The 26,645-nt window shown below is 40.6% G+C and overlaps 1 protein-coding gene across 10 annotated transcripts in view; it reads right to left on the bottom strand.

Moving 5' to 3' along the window:
• PTPRC (protein tyrosine phosphatase receptor type C) overlaps positions 1-26,645 on the bottom strand; it is a 118,849-nt gene that overhangs the window by 25,911 nt on the left and 66,293 nt on the right. For 5 of the 10 annotated variants that reach the window (XM_047754886.1, XM_047754891.1, XM_047754894.1 and 2 more), the window contains 9 exons: positions 24,448-24,657; positions 22,971-23,102; positions 21,020-21,163; positions 15,443-15,562; positions 12,568-12,726; positions 10,927-11,135; positions 9,864-9,924; positions 793-901; positions 108-142 (listed from right to left, as the gene is read on the bottom strand). In XM_047754886.1, coding sequence (XP_047610842.1) covers positions 108-142; positions 793-901; positions 9,864-9,924; positions 10,927-11,135; positions 12,568-12,726; positions 15,443-15,562; positions 21,020-21,163; positions 22,971-23,102; positions 24,448-24,657 — 1,179 coding nt within the window. The remainder of the gene's footprint in view (positions 1-107; positions 143-792; positions 902-9,863; positions 9,925-10,926; positions 11,136-12,567; positions 12,727-15,442; positions 15,563-21,019; positions 21,164-22,970; positions 23,103-24,447; positions 24,658-26,645) is intronic. The other 5 variants (XM_047754888.1, XM_047754892.1, XM_047754896.1 and 2 more) reach the window with 3 other exon arrangements.

The raw sequence follows: 26,645 nt of genomic DNA, 5'->3' as shown, positions 1-26,645 counted from the left end.
AGAGGAAGTCCAGGTTAGATTTTTTTTTTTTAATGTTGAATTCTTATTTAAAATGAGGGGATTCGAATGGGAGGGGTTAGCCACCAGTAAAAAGCATACATACTCACCTCTTTCAACAAGTTCCTGCTGTTCATCTAAATTGCTGTGAAAATAGGAAATGTAAGTTTCTATCCTCCTAAGAAACATCAATTTCAGTTGGCAGTCAATTTATAGTTAATGAATTCTTGAAGGAAGGAGGGCTTGGAGGATAAAAGGGAAGCGGGAAGGGGAGAGAGTGGGGAGGAGGGGAGGGAGTGGAGGGACGTGGGAGGGAGAAAAAGGGAGGAGGAAGAAACCAAGGGCAGTTGGCCAAATTCAGATAAGCAAATACATTATCTTATTGGGAACCTATTGGTTTTCATAAAATGCACTTATTCTTGGCCAAAGGAATGCATATACCTCCCTAGATATTTCTCTCTTTTGCTGTTGTTGTTTTTGTTGGTCTGTTTTGGTTTTTGTCATTTTCCAGATTCCTCTGACCCACTTTGTACTAAAACAATGGACACATTCTTTTCATTGGTTATTATTAAAGGAAACCCATCGCATTATTAGTGAATGTAGAAGGTATTAATATTTAATATATATCAATAAGACTATAGGAAAGTCTTTGATCAAAAGGTCACTGATGGCCTGAACTTCATGCTGTCATCTCTGAATTCACATTTTTTCACTTAATTGGTTCCAAACTAGCCTCAGAGATGGGACTATCATCATTATGACTATTTTTTTTTTCATTTTGAAATCAACTCTTACCTGGATCTTTTCTTATGCAGGTCATAGATTTTATAGAGAACTATAAGCAGGGCTATTGATGTCACAATAATCAGAAATATCAGAAATATGATCAGGGCATGAGAATTATCTAGAAATAAAAAAGAACACATGAAGTGAGAATATTATGTAAAATATTTTGCTGGATTCTTTGAAAAATCACCTTTAAAGTACTTTTAACATTTTAACATTTTCATTTCTTTTACTATTCTCGAAAAATGGAATTTTAGAATGAGACTAAATACTATATATTCCTGATTTTGTAAATCTCTCCTATATGGTTGAAAACCAATAAAACGTATGTTATATGTTATATGTTAAGGGTTTAAGAGTATATAGAGTATAGGAAAGCAATTCTTTCTCCCTCCATTAATTAATGTCCTGTCCTTTTTTGTTTGTTTGTTTTTGCTTTTGAGGGCCACTCCCACGGGAGGATATGGAAGTTCCCAGGCTAGGGGTCAAATCAGAACTGCAGCTGCCAGCCTTCACCGCAACCACAGCAACACGGAATCTGAGCTGTGTCTGTGACCTACACCACAGCTCACAGAAATGCTGGATCCTCAACCCACTGAGCAAGGCCAGGGATGGAACCTGTATCCTCATGGATACAAGTTGGCCTCATTACCACTGAACCACAATGGGAACTACTAAATAATGTCCTTTTATTAGGTACTGTCATTTAGATTTAATTACCTTTCTTTCAGCCACTGCATTTTGAAGGGATCAAAGAGGTAATCTAGTTATAATTCTCAGAGAGAAACCCCTATGGTTTAAATTATAGGCAGCAGTAGATAGCTTCTTACAGGGATTAGAAAAGTCTCTGCCCCACAGAGATAAGCCTGCTCATTGAGGTATAAAATCAATTAACCAAGGGACAAAATCATTTTATTCTACCATTGGGATGACGCACCCTGGCATGAATTTTCACTAAGGTTTAATGTGAAATCCTACCCTTCTTAGAGGAAAGGCAGAGAAAAGAGAGCACATTGGAAACACACCTTGCTCTGAATTAGTAGGTCACACTGTTCACCCACAGTGAGAGTGCAGAAAAACAATGCAGAGACATCAAAAACCACATTGCCTGGGTTCCTGGTCCAGCTTCCACCACTTTATAGTTGGGACCTTGGTCAGAATCCTTATCTTTGTGTCTCTGTCCCTAATCCCTAAAATGAGGCTAAATGAGTTTGATTCACAGTAAGCATTCAACAGAGTGCCTGGAACACAGTCAGCCCTAATTATTACCTACTTGCATGAAATATTTTGAGTCTTATTGTGTGCCAAACACTCACTTAGGTGCTTATGATATCTCAGAAAACAAAGAAAAGACTCTTGTCTTCATGGGCGTGATAGGGAGGAAAGACAGACAGATGACAATATACATGATAAGTAGTAAGGAGGTGATAAAGACTGAGAAGCTATGGGAGTTAGCTAGACAGGTGCCTGGGGATGCATGTTCTAGGCAGAGAACTAGTTAGACAAGAACCTGAAGGCAGCAGCATGCCTGGAGTCCAAGAAGCAGCAAGAATTGGTGAGGCTGGAGTGGAGGAAGGGAGCAGTGGGAAGCAGGAGAGGCCATCTGAGAATGTGGCAGGGAGTCAGCAGAGGGCAAGGGGCAGATGTGAGGGCCTTGTAAGCCATTTTAAGTCACATTGGTGTTTGAGTTAAATGTGTAGCTCCTGTGGGATATTGAGTCAAGCAGCAATAAACCCTGTCTTGCACATTATACAGATTTTTAAGATCACTTGTTGAAAATATCATAATCCGTGGAAAATATGACAGCAGCTCAGATGAGATTCATAGCTCTGAATCTAGGGGAAACAGTCATATGGGGCTACAGTGAATGGAGATCAGAAGGCTGTGAGAGGAAAAGCCTTCAGAGAAGAACAGAAGCTCAGTTTTGGATTTGAGAATCTAAAGAAACAATCAGACACCCAAGTGGAGGAAGGTGGATATGCAAATCTGAAATTCTTCTACCACAAATCCCATGAGAAAGGATCGGGGGACCTGACATTAATTGGAGAGTCTTGAACACAGGGTGGTATTTAAAGCTATAAGTTGAACAATTCATCAGAAGATTAAAATTGGATAGAGAGGGAAGAAATCCCAAGACTGAATCCTGAGACATTCCCGTATTAAAAGTTTGGAGAAGAAAAGTGGAGCCAGCAAAGAGACGAGCAAGTGAAGTAGGAAGAAATGAGCTTTATTTCTGGGAGACACAGGGATAAAGAAATAGGGCAGCAGCTAATGAGGAAAGAGGGTCCAAAATATTACAGTTGTTGCTTGCTTTTAACAACAGCATACTTGTGAGAATATCCAGCAGAGAGGAGAAATCATGATGCAGGAAAGAGAGGTGACAACTGTTGGCAGAACTAGAACAAAGATTTTCAAAATTTATATGGAAATGCAAAAGACCTTGAAGAGCCAAAGCAATCTTGAAAAAGAAAAATAGAAATGGGAGGATCGGGCTCTAAGACGTCAAACTACACTACAAAGATACAGTCATCAAACCAGTACACTACCGGGACAAAAACAGAAATATAGATCAGTGGAACAGGATAGAAAGCCCAGAGATAAACCCATGCACTGATGGTCAAATAAGCACAGGAGGAAAAGAAGGCAAGAAAATACAATGGAGAAAAGACAGTCTCTTCAACAAGGGCGAAAGTGAACAGCTACATGCAAAAAAAAAAAAAAAATGAAATTAGGACATTCTCTAACATACACAAAAATAAACTCAGAATGTATTAAAGACCTAAACATAAGTTGGGTACTATATAAAACTCCTAGAGGAAAACATAGGCAGAACACTCTCACATAAATCACAATATCTTGTTTGCTCCACCTCCTAGAGTAAGGAAAATAAAAACAAAAATAAACAGATGGAATCTAACTAAATTTAAAAGCTCTGCACAGCAAAGGAACCCATAAAAAAATGAAAAGACAACCCACACAATGGAATAAAATCTTTGCAAATGAAGCAACCAACAAAGGGTTGAAATATACAATCATCTCACTCAGCTTTTTATCAAAGAAAAAAAGTCCAATAAAAAAAATGGGCAGAAGATCTGAATGGACATCTCTCAAAGAAGATAGGCAGATAGCCAAAAAGCACATGAAAGGATGTTCAACCTCACTAAATAGACAAATGTAAATCAAAACTACAATGAGGTATCACACCAGTCAGAATGCCCATCATTAAAAAGTCTACAAACAATAAATGCCACAGAGGTGTGGAGAAAAGGCAATCCCCCTACACTGTTGGTGGGAAAGTAAATTGGTACAACCACCATGGAGAACAGCATAGAGGGTCCTTAAAAAACCTAAATATAGAACTGCCATATGATCCAGAAATCCCAATATGGAGCATATATCCAGGGAAAAGCATACTTTGAAAATATACATCCATCCCAGTGTTCATTGCAGTATTATTTACAATAGCCAAGTCATGGTAGCAATCTAAATGTCCATTGACATAGGAATGGATAAAGACGATGTGGTACATATATACAATGGACTATTACTCAGCCATAAAAAAGAACAAAATAATGCCATTTGCAGCAATACAGATGCAACTAGAGATTCTCATGCAAAGTGAAATAAGTCAGATAAAGAAAGACAAATACCATATGAGATCACTAATATTTGGAATCTAATAAAAAGGATACAAAAGAACTTATTCACAAAATAGAAACAAACTCAAATATTTTGAAACCAAACTTATGGTTACCAAAGAGGAAGTGCAGGGGGGAGGGATAAATTGGGAGGTTGGGATTGACATATATACATGACTATATATGGAATAGATGAGGAACAAGGACCTACTGTGTAGCACAAGGAACACTACTCAAAATTATGTAATAGCCTATATGGAAAAAGACTTCAAAAAGAAATGGATATATGTATAACTGATTCACTCTGCTGTATACCTCATTATAAATCAACTATAATCTTCTGCCCATTTTTTTATAAATGCAACTATAAATGTAATACAATTCATTGAGCAATTATATAAAAAAAATGAATAATTGCAAGAGCGTGATTACAGTGAGGGGTTTTAAATTGTCACCATGCCTGGAGGGAGTGGAAGACTTCAAAGGGGTGAGGGCAGTGTGTTGATTTGAAATACCACAGCTGTGGTTTGCTATAGTTCATGAAGCTAGGGAGAGACTTGGTGTTCTTACTACTTTAGATGAAGAAACAAAATCAATCCTCTTAAATCATGTTTCTAAGGCAGTACAGAAATGATACGTCTAAGGCAGGGATAGGCTGAGAAGTTGGGTATTCTTCAGGAAAAATGCAGTGAGCAGAATTCCAAGGTGGTGCCCAAGCTTCCCAGGTCCCACTTATTTAATTCAACACTAATCTAGGTACTGTGGCTGTGAGGCTGTGCAGAGAGAATCCGAGTCTCCTGTCAGTGAGATTTTAATCTATAGAGATTGTTCTGGGTGAGCCCAACCTCATCAAGTGTCCCTAAAAGCAGGAGCCTGAGATCCGAAGCACCAGAAGGATTCCACACGCTGCTGTGGTGGGAAGAGGGAGGAGGCCATGTGGGAAAACCTGAGGGGCCTCTAGGATCTGAGTGCAAACCCTGGCCCATAGCCCATCCAGGAAATCAAGTCATTGGTCCAACAACATCAAGAAACAGGACTCTGGCAACCTGGAATGACCCTGGAAGCATTTTTCTGCATGTTCTCCAGATAAACACTCATCATGGCTGACACTTGGATTTCAGCTGTGTGATACCCTGAGTGGAAGAGCCGGTCACAGGGAGCCGGAATTCTGACCGACGAAACTGTGAGCTGATAACCGGTGTGGTATTAGGCTGCTGGGTTTCAGTAATTTGTTAGAGAGAAAAACGAATACAAAATATTGCCTCCCTTGCAGTTTTGTCTAGGGACAGTCCGTACCGTTTGCTGCCTCTGAGACAGCAATCCTCCCCTTCCTCACCTCCTCCCTCCCTTCCCCTGGCAGACACTGGCCAGCTCCTAAGCACTCCTATTTTCTCTTCCTTCTGGACCAGCTCTCCTTGCTGCTCAGTGTGTCCAGATAACTGAGGTAAGGGTAGAAGTGGTCCCAGGTGTGGTGCTGGGACTCTACACACCTCTCTTCTCCAAACTGCTGGCTGGATGTTGCTGGCCATCTCAAAATCAGAAGCCACATATGGGAGAGGGCAGCCTTGTGTCTGCCTGGGGTTCTGAATGAGGGTGTGGAGCAGAACCCCGCTCTCTACAGGCATACAAACATCCTGCAATGCTGTGGAGTAAGAAATGTCCATTCTGCTACATCACTGGGACCTGAGGGTTTATCCATCCCAGCACCCAACACTGGCTTCGTGGATTCATACCCCTCATTCATCCCATTGTTACTGAGCAAATGCCGTGTCTTACAACTGGGATGGTCTCTGAGGGAACAATAGAAAATATGGCATAAAGAGGTACCAGTTCTGAGGGGATTTTCCTTATCTTGGGGGGAAAACAAAAAGCTAGACAGGTAAACGAACACATCAAATTATTATGTGTTTTCCTTAGATTTATGAAAAAATAAAGTAGAATGGTAAGAACATAAGGGGAACCTATTTTCTCTGCAGTCCGTGGAAATCTTCCTGAGCACAAGAGATTTCTCCTGCAATCAAAAACATAGAAATGACTCATCCAGGCCATGGGCTGCCCAAATAGTGTGTCTCATGCTCAGAACATCTCTCACTGGGAATTCATAAAATCGGGAACATAGAAAAGTAGCTTCACGTGAAGATTTTCTGATGCCAGAGTTAAGTTTGAATCGTGGCTCTGCCATTTGTTTGACTCAACACAGGGCGGACCAATTAAATGATCTGAGTTCACCTTTCCTCATCTATGAAGTGGCAATGATTTGTTCTTTAGATGGTATTGTAGGATGTCTGTATGTGTCCTGCGTGTGTCTATGTATGTTTTTATCTATCTATCTATCTATCTATCTATCTATCTATCTATGTATTTATATCTATCAAGAGACAAAGAGAAGGCCAACATGTACTAGACATTTTGCAAATAAATAAATGCACCAAATATTGATAAGTGCCAACGAACACATCAGTGTAGGATTCCTAAATATGACTCATGCGAATTCCAAAAAGACTGCAAAAAAAAAAAAAGAGCAGAGCAAAGAAAATTTCTCATAGCTATAAGCCTCCAGGTCATGAAGGCCAATGGCAGCATCCAAAAAAATAAGTGAAAATGACCCACATAAGACCAAGAATAAAGAGGAAAGCCTAAAATCTCCAGGGAGAAGAGGAAACGAAGGAACATAAGAATGAGAAACAGGTAACAAATTGCATCTAGAATGTAATTCTAGATGCAGGGGAACAGAGCAGACATGATTTTTAAATTCTATGTTTTTAAATGTGGAGTCTATGCCAGGGCAAAATGTTGATTAAGTGTCAGAACAGAATAAAGATATTTTCATGCATGCAAACATTAGGATATTTTCTTCTTACACTAGAAGATACAAACCAGTAAGATTTTTAAAACTGCATTAGGAGTTCCCACTGTGGTGCAGTGGAAACTAACCTGACTAGTATCCACAAAGATGCAGGTTCAATCCCTGGCCTTGCCCAGTGGGTCAAGGAGCCAGGCTTGCAGTGAGCTGTGGTATAGGTCAGATGCAGCTCAGATCCCACGTGGCTGTGGCTGTGGCTCTGATTCGTCCCCTAGCCTGGGAACTTCTATATGCCGTAGGTGTGGCCCTAAAAAGCAAAAGTTAAAATTAAAATTAAAAATGCATGAGATTCAAATGCATCAATCCGACAGGAAACAGGAAACCGATGCAGAAAAATTTTATGATGGCATGTGAGTTGTACCTCTAGAAAGCCCCGAACCAGAACAGGAAGCTCAGCTGGGAAAGTTGTCAAGATCCATGCAAGAGGATGTGATGCCAGGGAACTCAGATATACATTTCTAGCAGCTCTGTTTTTGCAACTTGCACCCTAAGACCTTTGCTGGAGCAGATGTCATTATTAACACATAACTACATTATTCAGCTCTTATGAAAATGCTCTTGTGAACGAAGAGTTAATGATACCTTTTTCGGCTTCATGGGGAAAAAAAAAAAAAAAAGGAGCCTGGGATAACCCTCTGGCCCCACTGAAGTGGGAATGTGATAAAGATGGAATAGTAGCTGTTACCTGGCAACAACGCTAATGTAAATGTGATGGCTGGTTTCTAAAGGGCATGTGGACTAGGATGGTTGCATATGAACGATGGTGAACAATGGAAGTCCTGGCTTTGTGTCTCCTGGAGTGCACTAGCCCATGGCACATTTTGTCACTGGGCACACCCCTGTTGGCACATCTGGAATTATTTTAAGAGATACTGATTTCCTTTCTTAACATGGGGCTCCTAAGCCAGTGACTCCGGCACCCACACACGTGATCCATTTTACATCTCTGTTGCCTCCTAGAGGGTCAAAAAGGACACAGTCCCTGGCCAGTCGTGGGTACCGCTACCCACATTCCCATGGCCAGATCCCCTCACTGGGTGTGTTTCCTGCTCTGTGTCTCTCTGCATGAAAAGGTGCCAGCCTTCCCATTAAGTAAAATGAGAGTCTGAAATGTCCAGCAGAGCCTATGACCCCAAGAGTCGGTGCTGCTGCTATAAATTATTGACCTCATCAGAAAACCTCAATGAAGCTGTTGTTATTAAAAAGGAATCATAAAAGAAATGAAAGTGAAGAGATCTGGCTGGTTTTGTCTGGCATCTCACATTAGGGGCTTTTATTTTAGCAATCTGAACAGAAAGAACTTTATATGGGACTTGGTATAGAGGTTTGGAAAATAAGCTGATTTTGTATCTTCCTCTTTGGAAAGATTTTGGAAAGTAAAGCATGAGCAATTAGGCATGTGCATATGTGGGTAGTTGACAAAGACGGAGAAGGGGCAGGGATGGTTGGAAAGAGCCTGAGCTTGATACCACTGCACTTGGAGCTTTGAATGGAATTTTATCTTATTTTCTTTACAAAGCAAACAAGCAGGGAAAATGTAAAGCACTGTGTTGTCTTCTTCCTTCACAGCCTCAAATCAGTAGGCAACGTTAATAACTCTGAAAGAGCAGCTGACAATATCGTCTCTCTATATATAAGAAGGAAACTGTAAGGAGACCTGAAATCAGAAAATTGCTCGTTCTGGAGACCATAACACCAGGTGGGAGTGGTGACATGCAGCTAGCATTTTCATTATTATAATGGTATTTTAATTTAAGTGTTTTTTTTCTATATGCACCTTTATTTTGGTTAAAATAGTCTAAATAGTCATGACAAAACAATTAAATACCCTGATTGCCACAAGGGAATGACCTTCCCAGCTTTCAATGGATAAATCAGCACAGATTTGTAGGTACCTACTTCTGTCAGGTGTACGGTTGAGAGATGGCACGAGACAAGATCATAATTTCTAACAGAGCACACGAAACCAACATGCTTGAAACAAACAGGAAGAAATATCCTAAACATAGCTGTAGTGTTAGCCTCTGCAGATAAATCCTTTTGGAAGTGTTTGATGAAATGTTCAATCTTCGAATAATTGAGTTTCTTAATTTGAACTTAAGAGGCCCTATTTTAATAGGACATTCACCCATACAGAGGTTTGACCAGACAACTTGAAATATAATGTTAATGGAAATTTAAACATGTAATATTCAAACTTGAGTATAAACGTAAAATAAGAAAGCTTTGCAATTGCTAAAATATATTTAATATGAGTATAATAAATAGGGGGAGGAGGAGAGAATGGGATGGATTGGGAATCTGGGGCTAATGGATGCAGACTATCGCCTTTGGAATGGATAAGCACTGAGATCCTGCTGTGTCGCCCTGGAAACTATAAATGGTCACTTATGATGGAGGATGATAATGTGAGAAAAAAGAATGTATACTTGTATGTGTAACCGGGTCGCCTTGCTGTATGTACAGTGGAAAATTGACAGAACGCCCTAAACCAACGATAACAGAAAAAACAAAAATCATTATAATAAAAAAATTAATTAATTAATATAAGTAGAATAAATAGCTGAGTAAGGACTTACAAGAAGTTGAATGTGTGGCAGACTCCGGAGCACCACGAAATTGTCCATTGTTGTAATAGACCTGAATTTCAATAATCAAGGAGAAAATCATTTTCTAATGTAAATTCATAACTCACAGCATAACACATACACTATTTCTTATACATTGCTGTTTATTTTCATTTATATATATATATGTATATATATATCTATATATACTGGTTAGCTTTAAAGTTGAAACGTCGAGATTATGTCAATATTTACTTACCAAAAACTTTTTAAGGAAAATACTTAACAGTGAAAAATGTATAAGGACATTTTAGCCCCTTTAGCCATAATAAAATAATAATAGTTGGAATCAGCAAGAATAAATGAAACTGAAAGAGCAAAATCCAACACATCAAAATGTTTGTCATTTAAAGTTAAGTCCCTATTTTTTTTTTTTCCTTTTTAGGGCTATACCTATGGCATATAAAAGTTCCCAGGCTAAGGGTAGAATCAGAGCTGCAGCTGCAGGCCTACACCACAGCCATGGCAATGACAGATCCAAGACACATTTGTGACCTGCACCACAGCTCACGGCAACCCAGGTCCCTCAACCCACTGAGCGAGGCCAGGGAGGGAACCCGCATCCTCATGGATACGAGTTGGGTTCTTAACCAGCTGAACCACAACAGGAAATCCTATTTGTACTATTTTCTAATGTAATGTACCTGTAAACAAGTTTGTAATTAAAAAGTCACACTAGTCAAAATAAATAGCCAAGGTGAATAAGAAAGAGAGTAGAGGAATCATCCATTGTGCACAAAATGTTGTGTTTCTTGATGCAGGGGCCACCCTTTAACTGTGAGTCAGGTTGAAGGTCAAAAATATTCCAACAAAATCTTTGCTGTAAACCACTGTATTTAGGACTAAAGACAAAAAGTTTGGAGTCAAACTTTCGAGGCTTTTAAAGCGTGATTCCATTAGACACCAGAGCTTCTCAAGCTCATGGGAACCCCGGTCTTTGCATGATTTAAGGACGGCAGAATAACCACTCTAATGGACACCTGTTCTGTAGGGGTTACAGAAATGGCAGTCTTACCTGAAATGTATATTCTGTTGAATAGCTAAGATCTTTTACTAAGAAGTTGCATGTTTTGTTGAGGTAAGTTTTCTTCTCGGAATCTCCAATGAGGACCTTCAGGACGTAATTCCCAGGGGGGCCATTAAGGTCGGTAGGAGGCGTACAAGTCACAGTCATGCTATTATCTGTCTTCCGTGAAACGTGAATGTCTCTGACTTTGCTTGGCTCTATCAAAAGGAAGCCAGACATGTGGCTTTAATCACCCGGCAAATGCCTATTTAAATTCCTTGGCAATATATGTGTCCAACATAAATGATGTGAAGTGCTCATTGGGGGGGGCAGTTATAGATGGGGGAGTTAGGGTAGAAGATACATGCAAAAGTTATCACAAAACACCCCAGAAGAAATTATATATTCAGGCATTGAATATTAGCATATAAAACCATGAGATTGTTTGCAATTTCCCCAAAGAGAGTGTGCAGAAATGAAAACAAGAGAAAGGAGGCGGGGAAGAGCAGGGAGGGAAAAGGGGGTGACTGGGAAACCCCAAAGGCCTCCAGACAATCCAGGTCCTCCTTTCTGAGACTGATAGCCTCACCCTTTCAGGCACCTACCTGTTGGATTCCTCAGCAGCAATGGATTATTCTATGATAGCACGGAAACTCAGGAAAATAACAAAAGCATAAAGCTTGAAAACCTAGATTTTTTTTTTTCTTTTTACAGCTGCACCTGTAGCATATGGATGTTCCCAGGGTCCAAGCGGAGCTGCAGTGTAGGCCTACACCAGATCTGAGATGCCATCTGCCACCTAGGCCGCAGCTTGCAGCAATACTGGATCCTTAACCCACTGAGTGAGGCCAGGGATGGAACCTGCCTCCTCAGAGAGACAGTGTTGGGTTCTTAACCTGCTGAGCCACACAACAGGAACGCCAAGAAGCTGGATTTTTGAAACCAGAATTCAAATGACATCCAGAGCATTTTATGTGCAGCCCTGAATGAGACAAGTTTTCTTTGTGAGCCTGGTGCCAGTTAGGGGCCCTGGAGCCATAGATTCAGGGGTATTTCTTATTCCTTGACCCTGATGGACATGACAACCCCTCAGACACAGATCTAGCTTTGAACCTGGGCTCTACGGAGCCCATCACACAGATGGCAAGAGCCAAACGAATGTAAAATGTGACATGAAATAAAATGGTAGGTAGTTCACTGTAACAGAGAAGAAACTGCTAACAAAATAAAATGTTTTCTGAGGCCTTTTGTCATGTAGCCAGAGGTCGGCCAGTGACAGCTTTATGACTGAGGTCTTCTAGGTGCCTGAAGGCCGTCAATTATTTCTAGGTAATAAAGAAAACAATAAATAATGCATTTTCTCTAAGTTGGTTAATTGCCCTGAAAGCGAATACATTTTGCCAGTTCCTGTGCCCTCCGGCCTCATTCTTACAATTCTATGATTCTACCTGAAGGATGCAAAGAACCCAAGATAAGAATTTTTAACTTGTTATATTTTTAATTATTAGAAACCCTAGATGTTAACAAAAAACATGCCAGATCGACGTTGTTTCCCCCCTGAAAAGAAAAGGTACCTGTGCTGTAGGTTACAGGGTTGGAACTTGGTGCCTCATCATTCATAGAGAAAAAGCACTAAAGTTCATAACTTACCCGCTGCGTTTGTTTGAAAGTCACATTTTGCTTCAGTTCCATTACGCTCTGCTTTTCCCTTGACAGAGGCATGTAAGGTTACATAATATGTTGTATAGGGTTTCAATTGTTTCAAATCATATGAGGTCAGGCTTTCATTCAGAGCGACGCATACTGGATCTCAGGGGGGGAAAAAAAGCATTTATGAAGTCATCAAAAGTCAGGATTACCACCTATTTAATTTGGCGTCCACGTTAAACCATTCCGAGCTGACCCCAAACTGAGTGACTGCGAAAGAACAACACCCTTGATGCTCAGAAGTACATCCAATCCTCAGCAAAGGTCCTGAACAAATGTGATCCCTCTAAACTCAAAGATTCCACAATTAGGGTTTCATGATATTAATTTGGGACATAACGTACTGAGTAGTTCAGACACATCTGTAAGGAGGGTCTCTTCTCTCTGAGAAAACACAACCCACCGTAGACATCATGAAATTTTTTTTTCTGCTATTTAGCAAACGTTTTTTAGATATTTAACCTCCAAACGTTGAACTTTGGTATTAGCTACGGTTATGGACTTGAGATGCAGAATCTACGTAATCACCCATTAAGGGGTTTACTCTGCCCTCTTGGTCATTCATGGGGGGCTGAGGCAATCGGGGAAAGCTTTACACTGGCAGTAGACTCTAAGCTGTTTACCGAAAGATGAGCGAGGTTGAGTAGGTGTAAGGGGGGGAGGAAAGCTTTCAAAAGGAAGGAAGGCACAAGCCTGACTAGGACAGCAGACTCTGCCTAGGTAGGCACCTGAGAGGTGGGAACTTGCTTACGGTGTGTTGCATTCACTAGCCACCGACTAGTCTTGAGTAGCCTAGTGCCACCAAGAAAGATAGATTGAAGAAGGTTTGAAAGGCAGGAGGTTATTGACTCTGAATTGCAGTGAAAATAATAACAATAACAATAATAATACCGGCAAGGATAAAAACAATGAATAGATGATGCTGTGTGCCAAGCACAGCTCTGAGTAGTCCACATGAGTTAAGCCTCCATCGCCCCAAGCCTATAAGTTGGCTCCTTTGATATCATCCAGTTTTACAGATGAGGAAACTGAGACCCAGAGACCTTAGCCGTCTGCCCATGATCTTGCAGGAAAGGAAGAACAGAGCCCCAGTTACGGAGGTCCTGGCCATGCTCTTCACCATGGTGCAGACTGTCTGGGAAGGCAGAGAGGACGAGGCTCTGCTGGGGGACCAAGCTGTTTGCTCCCCTTGGACACTTCTCTGGTCCAGCTGGACATGCCAACAGACTTGCAGAAACAGCATAAGCAAACATCTTGCACGTGCTCACATCTTGTCTCTGTTGCTTATCCATGACATGGAGATAACAGTTATTATCTGTACTCCGCCACAGGATGCTGAGCAGCCAGTGAGATAAAGTGTCTGTGCTAGCTTGGTTCAGTGCCGATTTTCTCAGAAATCCCCTGAGCTGGAGTTAATTGATTTATACCTGTCAGTGCAGCTGCCAAGTCCTTAGGGAGAATTCTCTTTGAGGACAGGAAAGGTGTGAGCTCAAGAAAGGGGCAGGTGGCACCCCTGCACCCCCCCCTCCCCAACTCATAGCTCCTGCCCATCCCTCATAGGGAGTCTGGCTGCTGGGACAAAGATCAGCTTCGAACTCAGCTACCCTGCAAAGGTCAAGATGTCATTTTCAAGGTCCATCTGGCTTCCACTCAGGAACCTAATTTTGTCTGTTTGCAGATATAACCTTACACACTTTCTACATCAGAATAAGTTTCACTGATGTTTTTCTGCGACCCTTTTAAGTTAGCCAATGTGACAAAAGTCAAATCATTGACTTAATTTGGACCAGCACATCTTTTTTTTCAAAAGATATTGTCGTTTGGGACATCATACTTAGATGGTTCAGAACAGTCATTTCCAACTGTCAAGGGTTTTGAACTTTGGCTGAAAGGGCAATGTACTCTATACGAACATCTCGAGGGGTCAAACTGGAGCTGCAGCTGCCAGCCTACACCACAGCCATAGCAATACTGGGATCCAAGCCCCATCTGTGACCTACACCACAGCTCATGGCAACACCAGATCCTTAACCCACTGAGCCAGGCCAGGGATCGAACCCACATCCTCATGGATACTAGTCAGGTTCATAACCCGCTGAGCCACAATGGGAACTCCCACATGTTCATTTTTGTTCACCCAGTTTTTTGTGTGTATATCAGCTGGAGTCAGCTTTGGCTGTTGTTTGTGGCCCAGAATAACGAGTTCAAATCAGTGCAGCCCACTTCCCTAACTTTTGGAAGACAGAAAGGAGTATTGTCTTCCAGAGAGGTTTTTTTTTTTTTTTTTCCTCTAGGCTTTGGTATGGAAAGATTAGAGCTAAGAAGACCAAGAAGAATGAGTTTGTATGGGGGTTGTTCTGAGCTACAGTAGTTTCAGAGGCTGGGAAGCCCAGAGTGAGTAGAAGCAATTTTAAAATCAAGGCAGTTGGCACGCCCATCATGGTTGAGGCAGAGAGAGCTCCGAGGCTCACTAGCTCTACCCACATATCTACGCTTTCCAATCTTCCACTTCTCTTTCCTGATATAGAATCCAATTCCATTCAAGTTACCTTGATCAGAGTTCCCGTCGTGGCTCAGTGGTTAACGAACCCGACTAGGAACCATGAGGTTGCAGGGTTCAATCCCTGGCCTTGCTCAGTGGGTTAAGGATCCAGCATTGCCATGAGCTGTGGTGTAGGTTGCAAATGCAGCTTGGATCCTGCATTGCTGTGGCGGAGGCGGTGGCTACAGCTCTGATTCAACCCCTGCCTGGGGAACCTCCATATGCCCCGGGAGAGGCCCTAGAAAAGGCAAAAAGACCAAAAAAAAAAAAAGTTACCTCGATCCCTCCGATAACAAAGAAAGAACTTATGAAATACACTGTTAGGTGGTTTCCAGGTCACCTGTCCTTCCTGAGAACTTTTATTAGAACATTCAATATCCTGAGGGGTTCCTGGACCTGTTAAAAGAATGAGACTATAAAACATGGAAAAGAAGACACGGAAAATATTCTTCATAGTACGAGCATGGATTACTAAAACCCATAGTCTGATCATTTGTGAATATGAGCGTGGATTACTAATAGCTGTATTTGGATTAATTAGGACTTGATGATGAAATTAAAAGAAAGAAACATGAAGGCTACATTGGAGGTCTTTTAACAGAGTAAAGGTCAGTCCAGGATGGCATTCTCCACTGCTTTGAAAAAAAAAAAAAACAACCCTGAAACTCCTCCTTTTCCTCTCATGGGTATTCTTGTCCTGCTAGCTTTTCCATTGTGCTGGAAATCTGCCCTCAGTTTAGGGCTGATCCATTTAATGGTCATCATTGGAGTAGAACGTGTCATTGCTTCCAGTAACTCGTCATCAGAACTTGAGGTGAAGAATGTAATAAATGCTTACATCAAAATGATGAGGTATAATTCACATGAAAACACACCCCTCAGGGACACGCATTTATAGAACCACGGTCACAATCAGATGCATGACATTCATTTCTGCCGTACCCAGGAAGTTCTGTGTAGCTCCCAGGCAAGGGAGTTTTCCTTGCCCAACCCAAACACCCTCTGAACTGCCTGCCCTCTGTTACTACAGACTGGTATCTGCTTTCATTTCATATAGATTAAGTCCGACAGAGAGGACTTTTTCACATGTAGCATAATGTTCTGGAGAGTCATTCATGTTGTTGCGTGCATCAATAGTTCCTTTTTCTTAAATTTATGAGTAGTATTCCATGATGAAGAGACCACCTTTAATCTATGCATTCCCCCGTCGATGGACGCTTCATTCTTTCCAGGCTGTGGCTACTATGAGTGAATCCACCGTGGACAGGTGTGTAGACGTCTCTCTATGGATATAGCTTTTCCTCTTTGGTAAATCCTTGGAGTGAAATTTCTAGGCAAGCAATTGCCTTCTCACCAATAGGGTTGTTACGTGTTTTTAATTTTAGCCATTTTCGTTGGTGTGTGATGCCATCATCATCTCCTGGTTGTTTTAATTTGGATGTCCCTGTTGACTAATAATATTGGACATATTTTTATGTGCTTCTTGGCCTTTCATGTATCTTCCTCCGTGAACCATATGCTCAAGATGCTTGCCCACTTTAATTGGGTTCCTTGATATCTTATTTTGTATTTAGAAGAGGTCTCTACATACTCTGGCAAGATGGTCTGGGTTGAGATTTTTATTTTGGATTTGTTCACAATGTAGGGATTGCTCTTTTATTTCCTTAATTTTAATGGCTTCATTCAAAGAGCAAGAATGGTTAATTTTTAGGAAGTCTATTTTCTAAATTGTTTTCTTTTAGGATTCCTGTGTTTATGTGTCCAGCTAAGAAACTGTCGCCTTCACTAAAGTAGCAATGAGTTTTCTAACGTCTTTGTCTAGACATTCTATAGTTTTAGTTTTAATGTTTAGGTCTACAATTCGTTTTGAGTAAATTTTCGTGGTTGTTGAGAGATAAAGGTTGATGTGTTCCCCCCACCCCCTGCCCCGCTGTAGGGATAACTTAAAAAACTCCAGTAACCAAACAAATATCCAAGTAAATACATAACAAAAAAAAATCCTTTCTCCCACTGAGTTGCCTTTGCATTTTTATAAAAAATAAAAATCTTTTCCTGGGCTTTCTATTTTGTCACAGTGATTTATAAAGACTGTATTGATTTCACACTTAGTATCCAAAAGGTGTTGATTTTTTTCTAGATATGCTGAGGACATGATGTCACTGGAGCTTTATTTTTCTTCTTGTGGTTTTTAGTTGTTTTGGGAGGCTCCCTGGAGATGGATTTTGGAAGTTCCCTCAGTCCTTAGCTACCCATTCCTCCCACATGAAATGCAGAATCACCTTAGCATGCCCTGTTGAAAACCCTGTAATATTATAATTAATAAACAAGTTCATCAATGAGGCAGATCTTAGGATCAATACAGAAAAATCAATTGTATGTCTACACACTGGCAATGAACCATAATAAGCAGGAATACATGTAAACCTAGGAACGCATTTAACAAAAGAACTCTAAGACTTGTACCCTGAGAACTACAAAACATTTTTCAGGAAAGTAGGTGAATTAACAAAAGTGTGGGTTTTTTTGTATTTTTTTAAAGAATGTAGCTTCTTTTGCAATGGTCTTGACAAATTTTCCCTCTTTCCTGAATAAAATGACATGTAAAATGGTTAAATTGCTATTTTCAAAGGCTGCATTACCAGAATAAATCTTACTCAGTAATAATGCTTTTTTTTAAGACCATACTTTTTTAGAGCCTTTCTAGTTCTTAGAAAAATTGGGGGTGGGGAGGAGCATACAGAGATAGTCCGTGTACCCTTTGCTCTCACACATGCACTGCCTCCCCAGTTATCAACATCCTGCACCTGAGGGGTGCTTCTGTTACAATTTATAAACCCCTGACACATCATTACCACCCAGAATCCACCATTTACACTAGGCTCACTCTTGGTGTTGCACATTCAATGGGTTTGAACTAATGATTGGACAGGTATCCAATCCATTATCACGTTGTCACACAAAGTATTTTCACTGCCCTAAAATCCTCTGTTTCTGTCTCTTCATCCCTCCCTCCCCTCCAGCCCCTGGCCAGTCATTGATCTTTTTATTGTCTCCAGAGTTTTACCTTTTCTAGAGTGTCACATCATGAAACCATCTGGTATGCAGCTTTTTCAGATTGGCTTCGTTCACTCATTAACATGCATTTAAGCTTCTATGTCTTTTCATGGCTTGATAGCTCATTTCTTTTTAGGGCTGAATAATATTCCATTGTCCAGATGGACCCCAGTTTACCCATTCACCTACTCAAGGACATCTTGGGTGCTTCCAGGTTTTGCAATTATGAATAAAACTTCTATAAACATCCACATGCAAGTCTTTATGTGGACATGAGTTTTCGACTCCTTTGAGTAAATACCAAGGAGTATGATGACTGGGTGGTATGGTAAGATAAGTTTAGTTTTCTAGAAACCTTCAAAGTATCTTCCAAAGCGATACCCTACCAGCAATGAATGAGAATTCTTGTTTCCATTCTTGCCACCGTTTGGTACTGGCAGTGTTCTAGATCTGGCCATTCTGAAGGTGAATAGTAGTATCTTGCTGTTATTTTAATTTCGCTCATTACATGTGACACGGAGCACCTTTTCATAGGCTTATTTGTCATGTGCACATCTTCTCTGGTAATTACATATTTTATAATGTACAAAAGCATCCACTTTGCTAATATTTCATTTACTGGTTAGTATCTATGTTCATAGGACAGGCTAGCCTATAGTTGCCTTAGCTTTGCCCAAGTTTAGTATCCAGATAACATTCACCCTAAGCTTATCCCACTTCTTAACAATAATCAAAGTGAGTTGATAGATTGTCATGTTTTCTCTGCTGTGGAATAGTTTGGATAAGATAGGAACTAAGCATTCTTTGAATACTGGCAAACTCGCCTTTATGTTTTTCCTTTTTTAAGGGGCAGGTAAGGTAAGCAGACAAGAAATGTGAAGTGAGTGGAAAGGTATTGGATTATAAGTTTATTCTAGTTCTTCCAAGGTGATCGTCCGTAATTCATGTTCTAAAAATTGTCTATTTCATCTAACTTTTAGCGTTTTCGTTCTTTGCTTCGTTTCTCCCTTCCTTCGCCCTTCCTGGGGCTTACTTGCTTTCTCCTTTCTTCTGCGCCAGCTCTTTCTCTCTCTCTCCCTCTATCGTCTTCTTCTTTCTTTCTTTCTTTCTTTCTTTCTTTCTTCTTCTTTCTTTCTTTCCTTCCTTCTTCCTTCCTTCCTTCCTTCCTTCCTTCCTTCCTTCCTTCCCTCCCTCCCTCCCTCCCTCCCTCCCTCCCTCCTTCCTTCCTTCCTTCCTTCCTTCCTTCCTTCCTTCCTTCTTGCTTTCCTTCTTACTGTGGCATGCAGAGGCTCGATGTACTATCTCAGTTCCCAGACCAGATATTGAACCTGGGCAGCAGTGTTGAAAGTGCCAAGTCCTAACCATTAGACCACAAGGAACTCATAACTTTTCATATTTGATTCAATTTTCTTTATAATCTGAAAATTTCTACAGTATTTTTAATTTCCTTTTTTAAAACATGGGGGAAGTTTATTTTGCTAGAGGTCTATTTTATTTCCCTTTTCAGACATAAGCCCTTAAAATGGTTAATGAATTCTTGCTATTTTTCGTTTCTTCTTTCTTTCCATAACTTGTACTTCAAACTTTATTTTCTCCTTTCTACTATCATTGCATTCATTTACTGGTTCTTTTGCAAGCCCGCTCCACTGATTTTCATTCAATAAAGAGCAAAGTGATCAAAGTTCCCATAAAATATCACTTGATCTGAAGTAATTCCCCCTAAATATGTCTTTACTCAAGTCGGGATATCTTTGCTTCAAAAGATGAATTTAGGCCATTTATATTTATAGTGACTTATGACATCTTTTGACACGTCTCTGCTATTTCACCTGCTATTGCCTACTTAGTACTCTTTCTTTTCCTCCTTCCATGCTGCCTTTTTCTTATTCCTTCCCCTCCGCCTGCCCCACCTAGGCCCTTTTATCTTCTTCTCCTCCTCCCTCCCCCTCCTTTGCCTTCTTTCGCCCTCCTACTCTCTCACATTTTCTTCTCTTCTTCTTCCTCCTCCTTCTTTCCTCTTCTTCTTTCTCCTCTTCCTCCTTTAACATGTGGAATTTTTCATCATTCCATAACTTTCTCCTGCTGCTTACAGGCAATGCCATCTAGTTATCTGTCCTTTTTTCGTGTTTTTTAGTGATAACTCATGAATTGTTTTACATGCGATCAACATATTTTCCTAAAAGATTCTAAATTTAACTGGAATCCCTTGCTTCTACTAAGTAGAACATGTAGTAGAAATGGAAAATTGACATTTTAGCTTTTTTCACTTCCTTCTCCCCTCCATCTTCCAAATGCTATTATTTTCTGGACTTTCCTTTTCCAGTGGTTATTAGCTGTGATAGTCTTGTTATTACTTATACTGCTGACATTATAATAGTAACAACTATTATTATTTTGCCATAAACACGGAGCTCTACCATTGTGTGTGACTAGCTTCTGTGCTTACTTTACTCCTCTCAGAGTCAGGATTTGATAGGGGGCAGAGGCTGCAGGACAAAAGAGGACAATGATGCTACAGGATGAAAGAGGAAATGAAGTGGGAAACATGTGCACAAGCATTTCACATACCTGACAGTTTTGTTTCCACCATAATCTCACAGCAGCCTACAGTTTGCAAAAAAACTTGATGGAGGTTTGGATTCTCTATCATTTATTTCAAAACTCTACTTTAATAATGGACCCAAATCCACTTTCCGAAACCTTTTCTCTAAACCCAAAACATCGTTTTCTGTGATTTTTGAAAAATCATGAGCATATAAAAAAGGAACTTTAACATATAAATGTAAGTAATATACTCACTTGCAAAATCGGTTTCAATAGTTTTACTTCCACTGGCAAAAGTCTGTTGATTGTAAAACACTTGTGAACTACAAGTGTAATTCTTTTGAGGATGAAGACCTTTCATTTCAAATTCTTTTTCTTTACTTTGTTGAATAGATTTATCTAAAAGAAATACATATTGCCTATGAGGACATGGATACAATATATCACACTTAAATTTCATTCTGGTTTTATAGCTATAATGAATATTTATTGGGTTGAAAACCTATGAGTGAGGAGTTCCCCATGTGGCTCAGTGCTAATGAACCCAACTAATATCCATGGAGATAGATGTTCAATCCTTGGCCTCGCTCAGTGAGTGAGTTAAGGATCTGACATTGCTAGGAGCTGTGGTGTGGGTCACAGACACAGCTCGGATCCCTCGTGGCTGTGGCTTTGGCGTAGGCAGGCAGCTGCAGCTCTGATTCAACCCCTAGCCTGGGAACTTCCATATGCCATGGGTGTGACACAAAAAAACTAAGCAAATGGTCAAAACAACAAGGAAAAGAGCCTGAGAACTGCTATAATAATGCTTGATTTTACCACACTCAATGTTAAAGAAAACATTAGGAAGTAGACCTGAATTTGAGAGTGTCTTGAATCTAAGTGTTGAAATGAAGCATTAAATCAATGTTCTCTGCTCAGAAAGTGAGACTGCACTTGAGTTAGGTGATACCTTGTCGATATCTTAGATCCTGTGTATCTGTTCAACATGTGTCTGTTCTTGCTTCCTTCCTACTTCTTGTTTCTGAGCTTGTATCTCCCCATAACATGATGATTACAACAGAGTCATCCTCCGTCCCCTGTGTGACAGTGTGTGGGTGTGTGTCTGTCTGTTCTGCCTTTATGGCCTAGCCCATGGCTTTATGCCAGGGGAGGGGGATTTCAACTCAATAAATTCAAATTAAAATAGATTAAGGTACTAAATAATTAATCATTAAAAATGTCTTAATTATGACCCCCATGAACTTAAATTCATATTCCTGGGATCCCTTACTATTCTTTTCTAATTTCCTTTTATCGACGTCTTCTTGTAGTTGCTCATGAACATTGCTGAGGGGGGCTGACAAAGGAAATTCTTGGAATCACGTGATCCTGTGGTCATTTTCCCTTTCTAACAGTGTGTGTACCCTGATTTTTACAACTCCCTGCTCTGGTAATCTCTTCAATACTGCCTCATGTATACAGTTGCCAAGAAAATTCTTATAAATTAATTGGTATTACTATTTCAAAAAATATTTTTCAGATGGTATATGTGTCCATTTTGTGAATTTGAGCGGTATAGAGAATAAAATGCTTTGATGCCAAACATATCATGGACTGTGAGAGAGAGACTGAGATAGAGGATAGAAGAAGGAAGGAAAATAAGAAGGAAGGAAGGAAAGAGGAAGAGAGGGATGGAGGGAGGGAAGGAAGGAAGGAAGAAGGAAGAGAGGGATGAAGGGAGGGAGGGAAGGAAGGAAAGAGGAAGAGAGGGATGGATGGAGGGAGGGAAGGAAGGAAGGAAAGAGGAAGAGAGGGATGGATGGAGGGAGGGAGGGAAGGAAGGAAAGAGGAAGAGAGGGATGGATGGAGGGAGGGAAGGAAGGAAAGAGGGAGAGAGGGATGGATGGAGGGAGGGAAGGAAGGAAAGAGGGAGAGAGGGATGGATGGAGGGAGGGAAGGAAGGAAGGAAAGAGGAAGAGAGGGATGGATGGAGGGAGGGAAGGAAGGAAGGAAGAAGGAAGAGAGGGATGAAGGGAGGGAGGGAAGGAAGGAAAGAGGGAGAGAGGGATGGATGGAGGGAGGGAAGGAAGGAAGGAAAGAGGAAGAGAGGGATGGAGGGAGGGAGGGAAGGAAGGAAAGAAGGAAGGAAGGAAGGGATTAGATAATATCTAGAAAAACTTCCCACCATAGGAAAAAACTCCTCTGATGGATGTTGAATTCTTACCAAGACATTGAAAATTGTATGTAAGTTTCGTTTCATCACAAGAAAAATTGCCACTGTTCTTCCACCTCAAACAAAGAGAAGTATTTGCTTCTTCAGGCTGTACACAGTCTTCCAACTTAAACTTTGTAGGATCTGTTAATAAAAAGATATAAAAATAGATGAAAAAATTTTTTTGAAAAATTCTTTTTTTTAAATTTTTTACTTTTGAAAAATTCTAACAACTCTCAGGGTTTTGCTTTTTTTTTTTGATTCTCTAAGTTTACTCTTTTTTAATACCATACATATTGGTATCCTTTCATTTAGAATTATACTTACTTCTTTTTAAAAATGGAACCCAATGTAAATGTCTAGATAAAACTGCATTTTTTTTTTTTTTTGCTTTTTAAGGCTGTACTCGCAGCATATGGAGGTTCCCGGGCTAGGGGTTGAAATGCAGCTAAAGCTGCTGGCCTATGCCATGGCCACAGCAATGCAGGATCCGAGCCATGTTTGCAACCTACGGCAACGCCAGATCCTTAACCCACTGAGCAAGGCCGGGAACGGAACCCACATCCTCACGGATGCTAGCTGGATTTGTTTCCTCTGCACCACAATGGGAACTCTCATTTTTTGCACCTTTTAAAACACTCATTCTATTTTGTTTTCTTATTTATGTCTTCAATTTATCATTTACTCTTTGATTTTTCATTGAATGATCATTACACAGAATAAGGAATCTCCCTTCTTGGGGGATGTATTTTTTTTATTGTCATTTTCTGATCATTTATTTTAATCTGTTTTTAATTGATCACTTATTTTAGTAATACTTAGAAAAAAAGAATAAGTTAAATGGCATCTTTTTCAAAACCTCAGACTTGAACCCATTTAAATGTTAATAATTCAATCTGTGTTCTCAAATTATTGAAAGACGTGAGAGATTCAACAAATGTACAGTCTCTGAATCCCTTCTTAAAAACACATTTTGTGAAGGTAGTTTAGTACATTAGTCCTCTTTCCAGTAGTAGCTTAGTTTGATCGCCTTAGCATAACTACCACACTCTTTTTTTTTTTGGTGAAAGTACTTTTGTTCTTTCCACAAACATCAAATCTTTGACATTGTACCCCCCTCCCCACAATATTCTGGGCACACTTGTATTTGAAAGGATTAATACGTGCACATGTATATTTCATGACTTGAATTCCACAGAGGAGGAAAAAAGAAAGCTTATGCATCATCACTCAATGGGGTAAGTTCTATCTAATCTACATAAAGCACTCTATTTGAGAGGTATGGGGAGACAGGTAAGGGGAAAACAGAGAAGGCTCATCTGAGGTTTCCATTGTCACTGGGTTAGGAGACCAGAAGGTCCACCCATGGGCTTCCTACTGCCATCTCTCCTGGTTCTCCCACCAGCTGATCCCTGAACATGAGGACATGCCACATGCAAAATGGCACTGTGGGTTGTTAACACACAAGCAGAAATCAATGGACATTTACCTGGAGGTGTCTCTAAGAGGATTTGTTTAAAAGGAGGAACACATGAACTATGGGATAGGTGAACAGTCCTACTTTCACATTCCTGTAGGTTCTGGAGCATCTTTGCACACTCTTGAGAGTCACACTGGATATCAGATGCAAACATTACACTGTATGTTTTACTGTTCTCATTGTAAGTGTAGTTCACACGGATATTCATGTATTTCTCTTCTAAAAGAAAAAAAAAACAGCAAGGGTAATCTTATTTTCAGAGCAAATAAACTTAACGTTCAATGCAAACTCCTTAACACACATTTTTTTTTTTTTTGGTCTTTTGTCTTTTGAGGGCCGAACCCGCGTGGCATATGGAGGCTCCCAGGCTAGGGGTCGAATCAGAGCTGTAGCCGCCAGCCTACACCACAGCCACAGCAACACGGGATCCGAGCCACGTCTGCGACCTACACCACAGCTCACGGCAACAACGCCAGATCCTTAACCTACTGAGCGAGGCCAGGGATTGAACCCGCAACCTCATGGTTCCTAGTCGGATTTGTTTCCACTGAGCCACGGTGGGAACTCCAACACACATTTTTTTTTTAAATATCCAATCTCCAACAAGATATCTCCAGGAATATAAAAAACAGAAGGGACACATCAGTGCCTCCAAGTTATCCTTCTGTAATTCAGTTTACATCACTGCCCTACCAAGGGCCAAGGCTTGTGAGTTTGTATTTGGACAATTATCAGATTAATGTCTGTCTGACTGGACTACAAATTCCATGAGAGCAAAAGTCCATCCATTTTGATCATAACTATAAGTCCAGATCCTTGTGTAAAACCTGTCATTAGTAGGGCCTCCATAACCGTTGAATTATGCAAAAATAAACAGCATTCTCCTTCTCACTTTAGCATTTCCCATGCTTTCTAAAATGTAGCGCTTGATGATCTCGTTCTCCTGATCTGTGGAACATTAATTATTTAGAGACCACAGGTCTCATTATTCCTTTGCTTACGTAAGATTATCAATAACAACTCCGCTTAAGCACATTCTCTGAGTGTCATCTCACAGTCTCCTCTTTGTTTAAATGGATTCTATTGATTGGTAAAAAATATCTTTTCAACACGCAATGATTTACCCACTCATTTTTAGTGCAACAAAAATTATGAAGCTCTTATTTCGCTTAAGACTGTGTCTGGAGCCGTAGGAATACAGAATACCATCAGCTCTGGGAATGGTAGGATCTAGCACGGAGATGGGCACGGGTAGGGGCTGCCGAAGAGAGGAAAATGCCTAAAACAAGATTATGCACAAAAGAATATGTAGTGGGGAAAGGGACGGGCCCTCCCAGAACAAAGGGAAGACAACATGCAGCATCCGCATCTGTGCGCAGTTCTGCAACAATGTAGCATAACCTCTGTCCACAAGCACAGGCTGCATCTGCAACTGTCTGCTCAAAAATTATAGAACACCCTATAGGGGGGACAAAGGAATTCAGATGTAGCGGGAAAACTAATGGGGTGTATAAGGTGATGCCCTGCTGCGTTAAGGGCTCAGCCTTTGGATATGAATCTGCTGTGCCCATGCTGGCACAAATAAACGCTGCTTCCTGGCAAAACCCCTCAGTGTCTCGTTTCTCTGTACGTAAGTCCTGCAACAGATACAGGAGTAAAGAGGCAGAGCCGTCTGTTCAGACTGGAGGACCAGGAGAGGCTCTCCAGAGGCAGTGACTCTGCATTTTAAAATGTGAGCAGGACATAGAAAAATTAATGGGGGAGGGAGGTGGCAGATGAAGATGGTGTGGCATTCCCAGGTAGAGGAAGAAGAGCAGGTGTGGACACAGGAACAGGAAGAAACCCATTTAAAGAAAAGTACAAGTAGTTCCACGCTGTGGCAGTAAAGGTGTAAGGAGGTGATAATGAGAGAGGGACCTGGCCAGGAAACTTCCCATGAATTAAGCAAACACATGAAGGCTGATGTTTGCACCAAATGTACAGAGAGTTAAGGAAGGCAGGGATTCCTGCGCCGAGATTTAGAAACACGTAGATAAGCCCTGGCTGTGAATAAGGACTCTGCTTCCACTGAGAACAGAGGAACCAAAGGGGGGAAAGATGGACACAAGCTGTTCTCAAGCATCTGCTTTGAGCAGAATCCTAGAGAAAAAAAGAAACGTTGGTCTAGATTAGCTTTAATGGTATCCTTCCCGTTTCATATTTATCAT

This window comes from Phacochoerus africanus, chromosome 12 (genome assembly GCF_016906955.1).
Source record: "Phacochoerus africanus isolate WHEZ1 chromosome 12, ROS_Pafr_v1, whole genome shotgun sequence".
Classification (NCBI taxonomy): Eukaryota; Metazoa; Chordata; class Mammalia; order Artiodactyla; family Suidae; genus Phacochoerus; species Phacochoerus africanus.
This window is presented reverse-complemented; position numbering and strand designations above follow the sequence as displayed.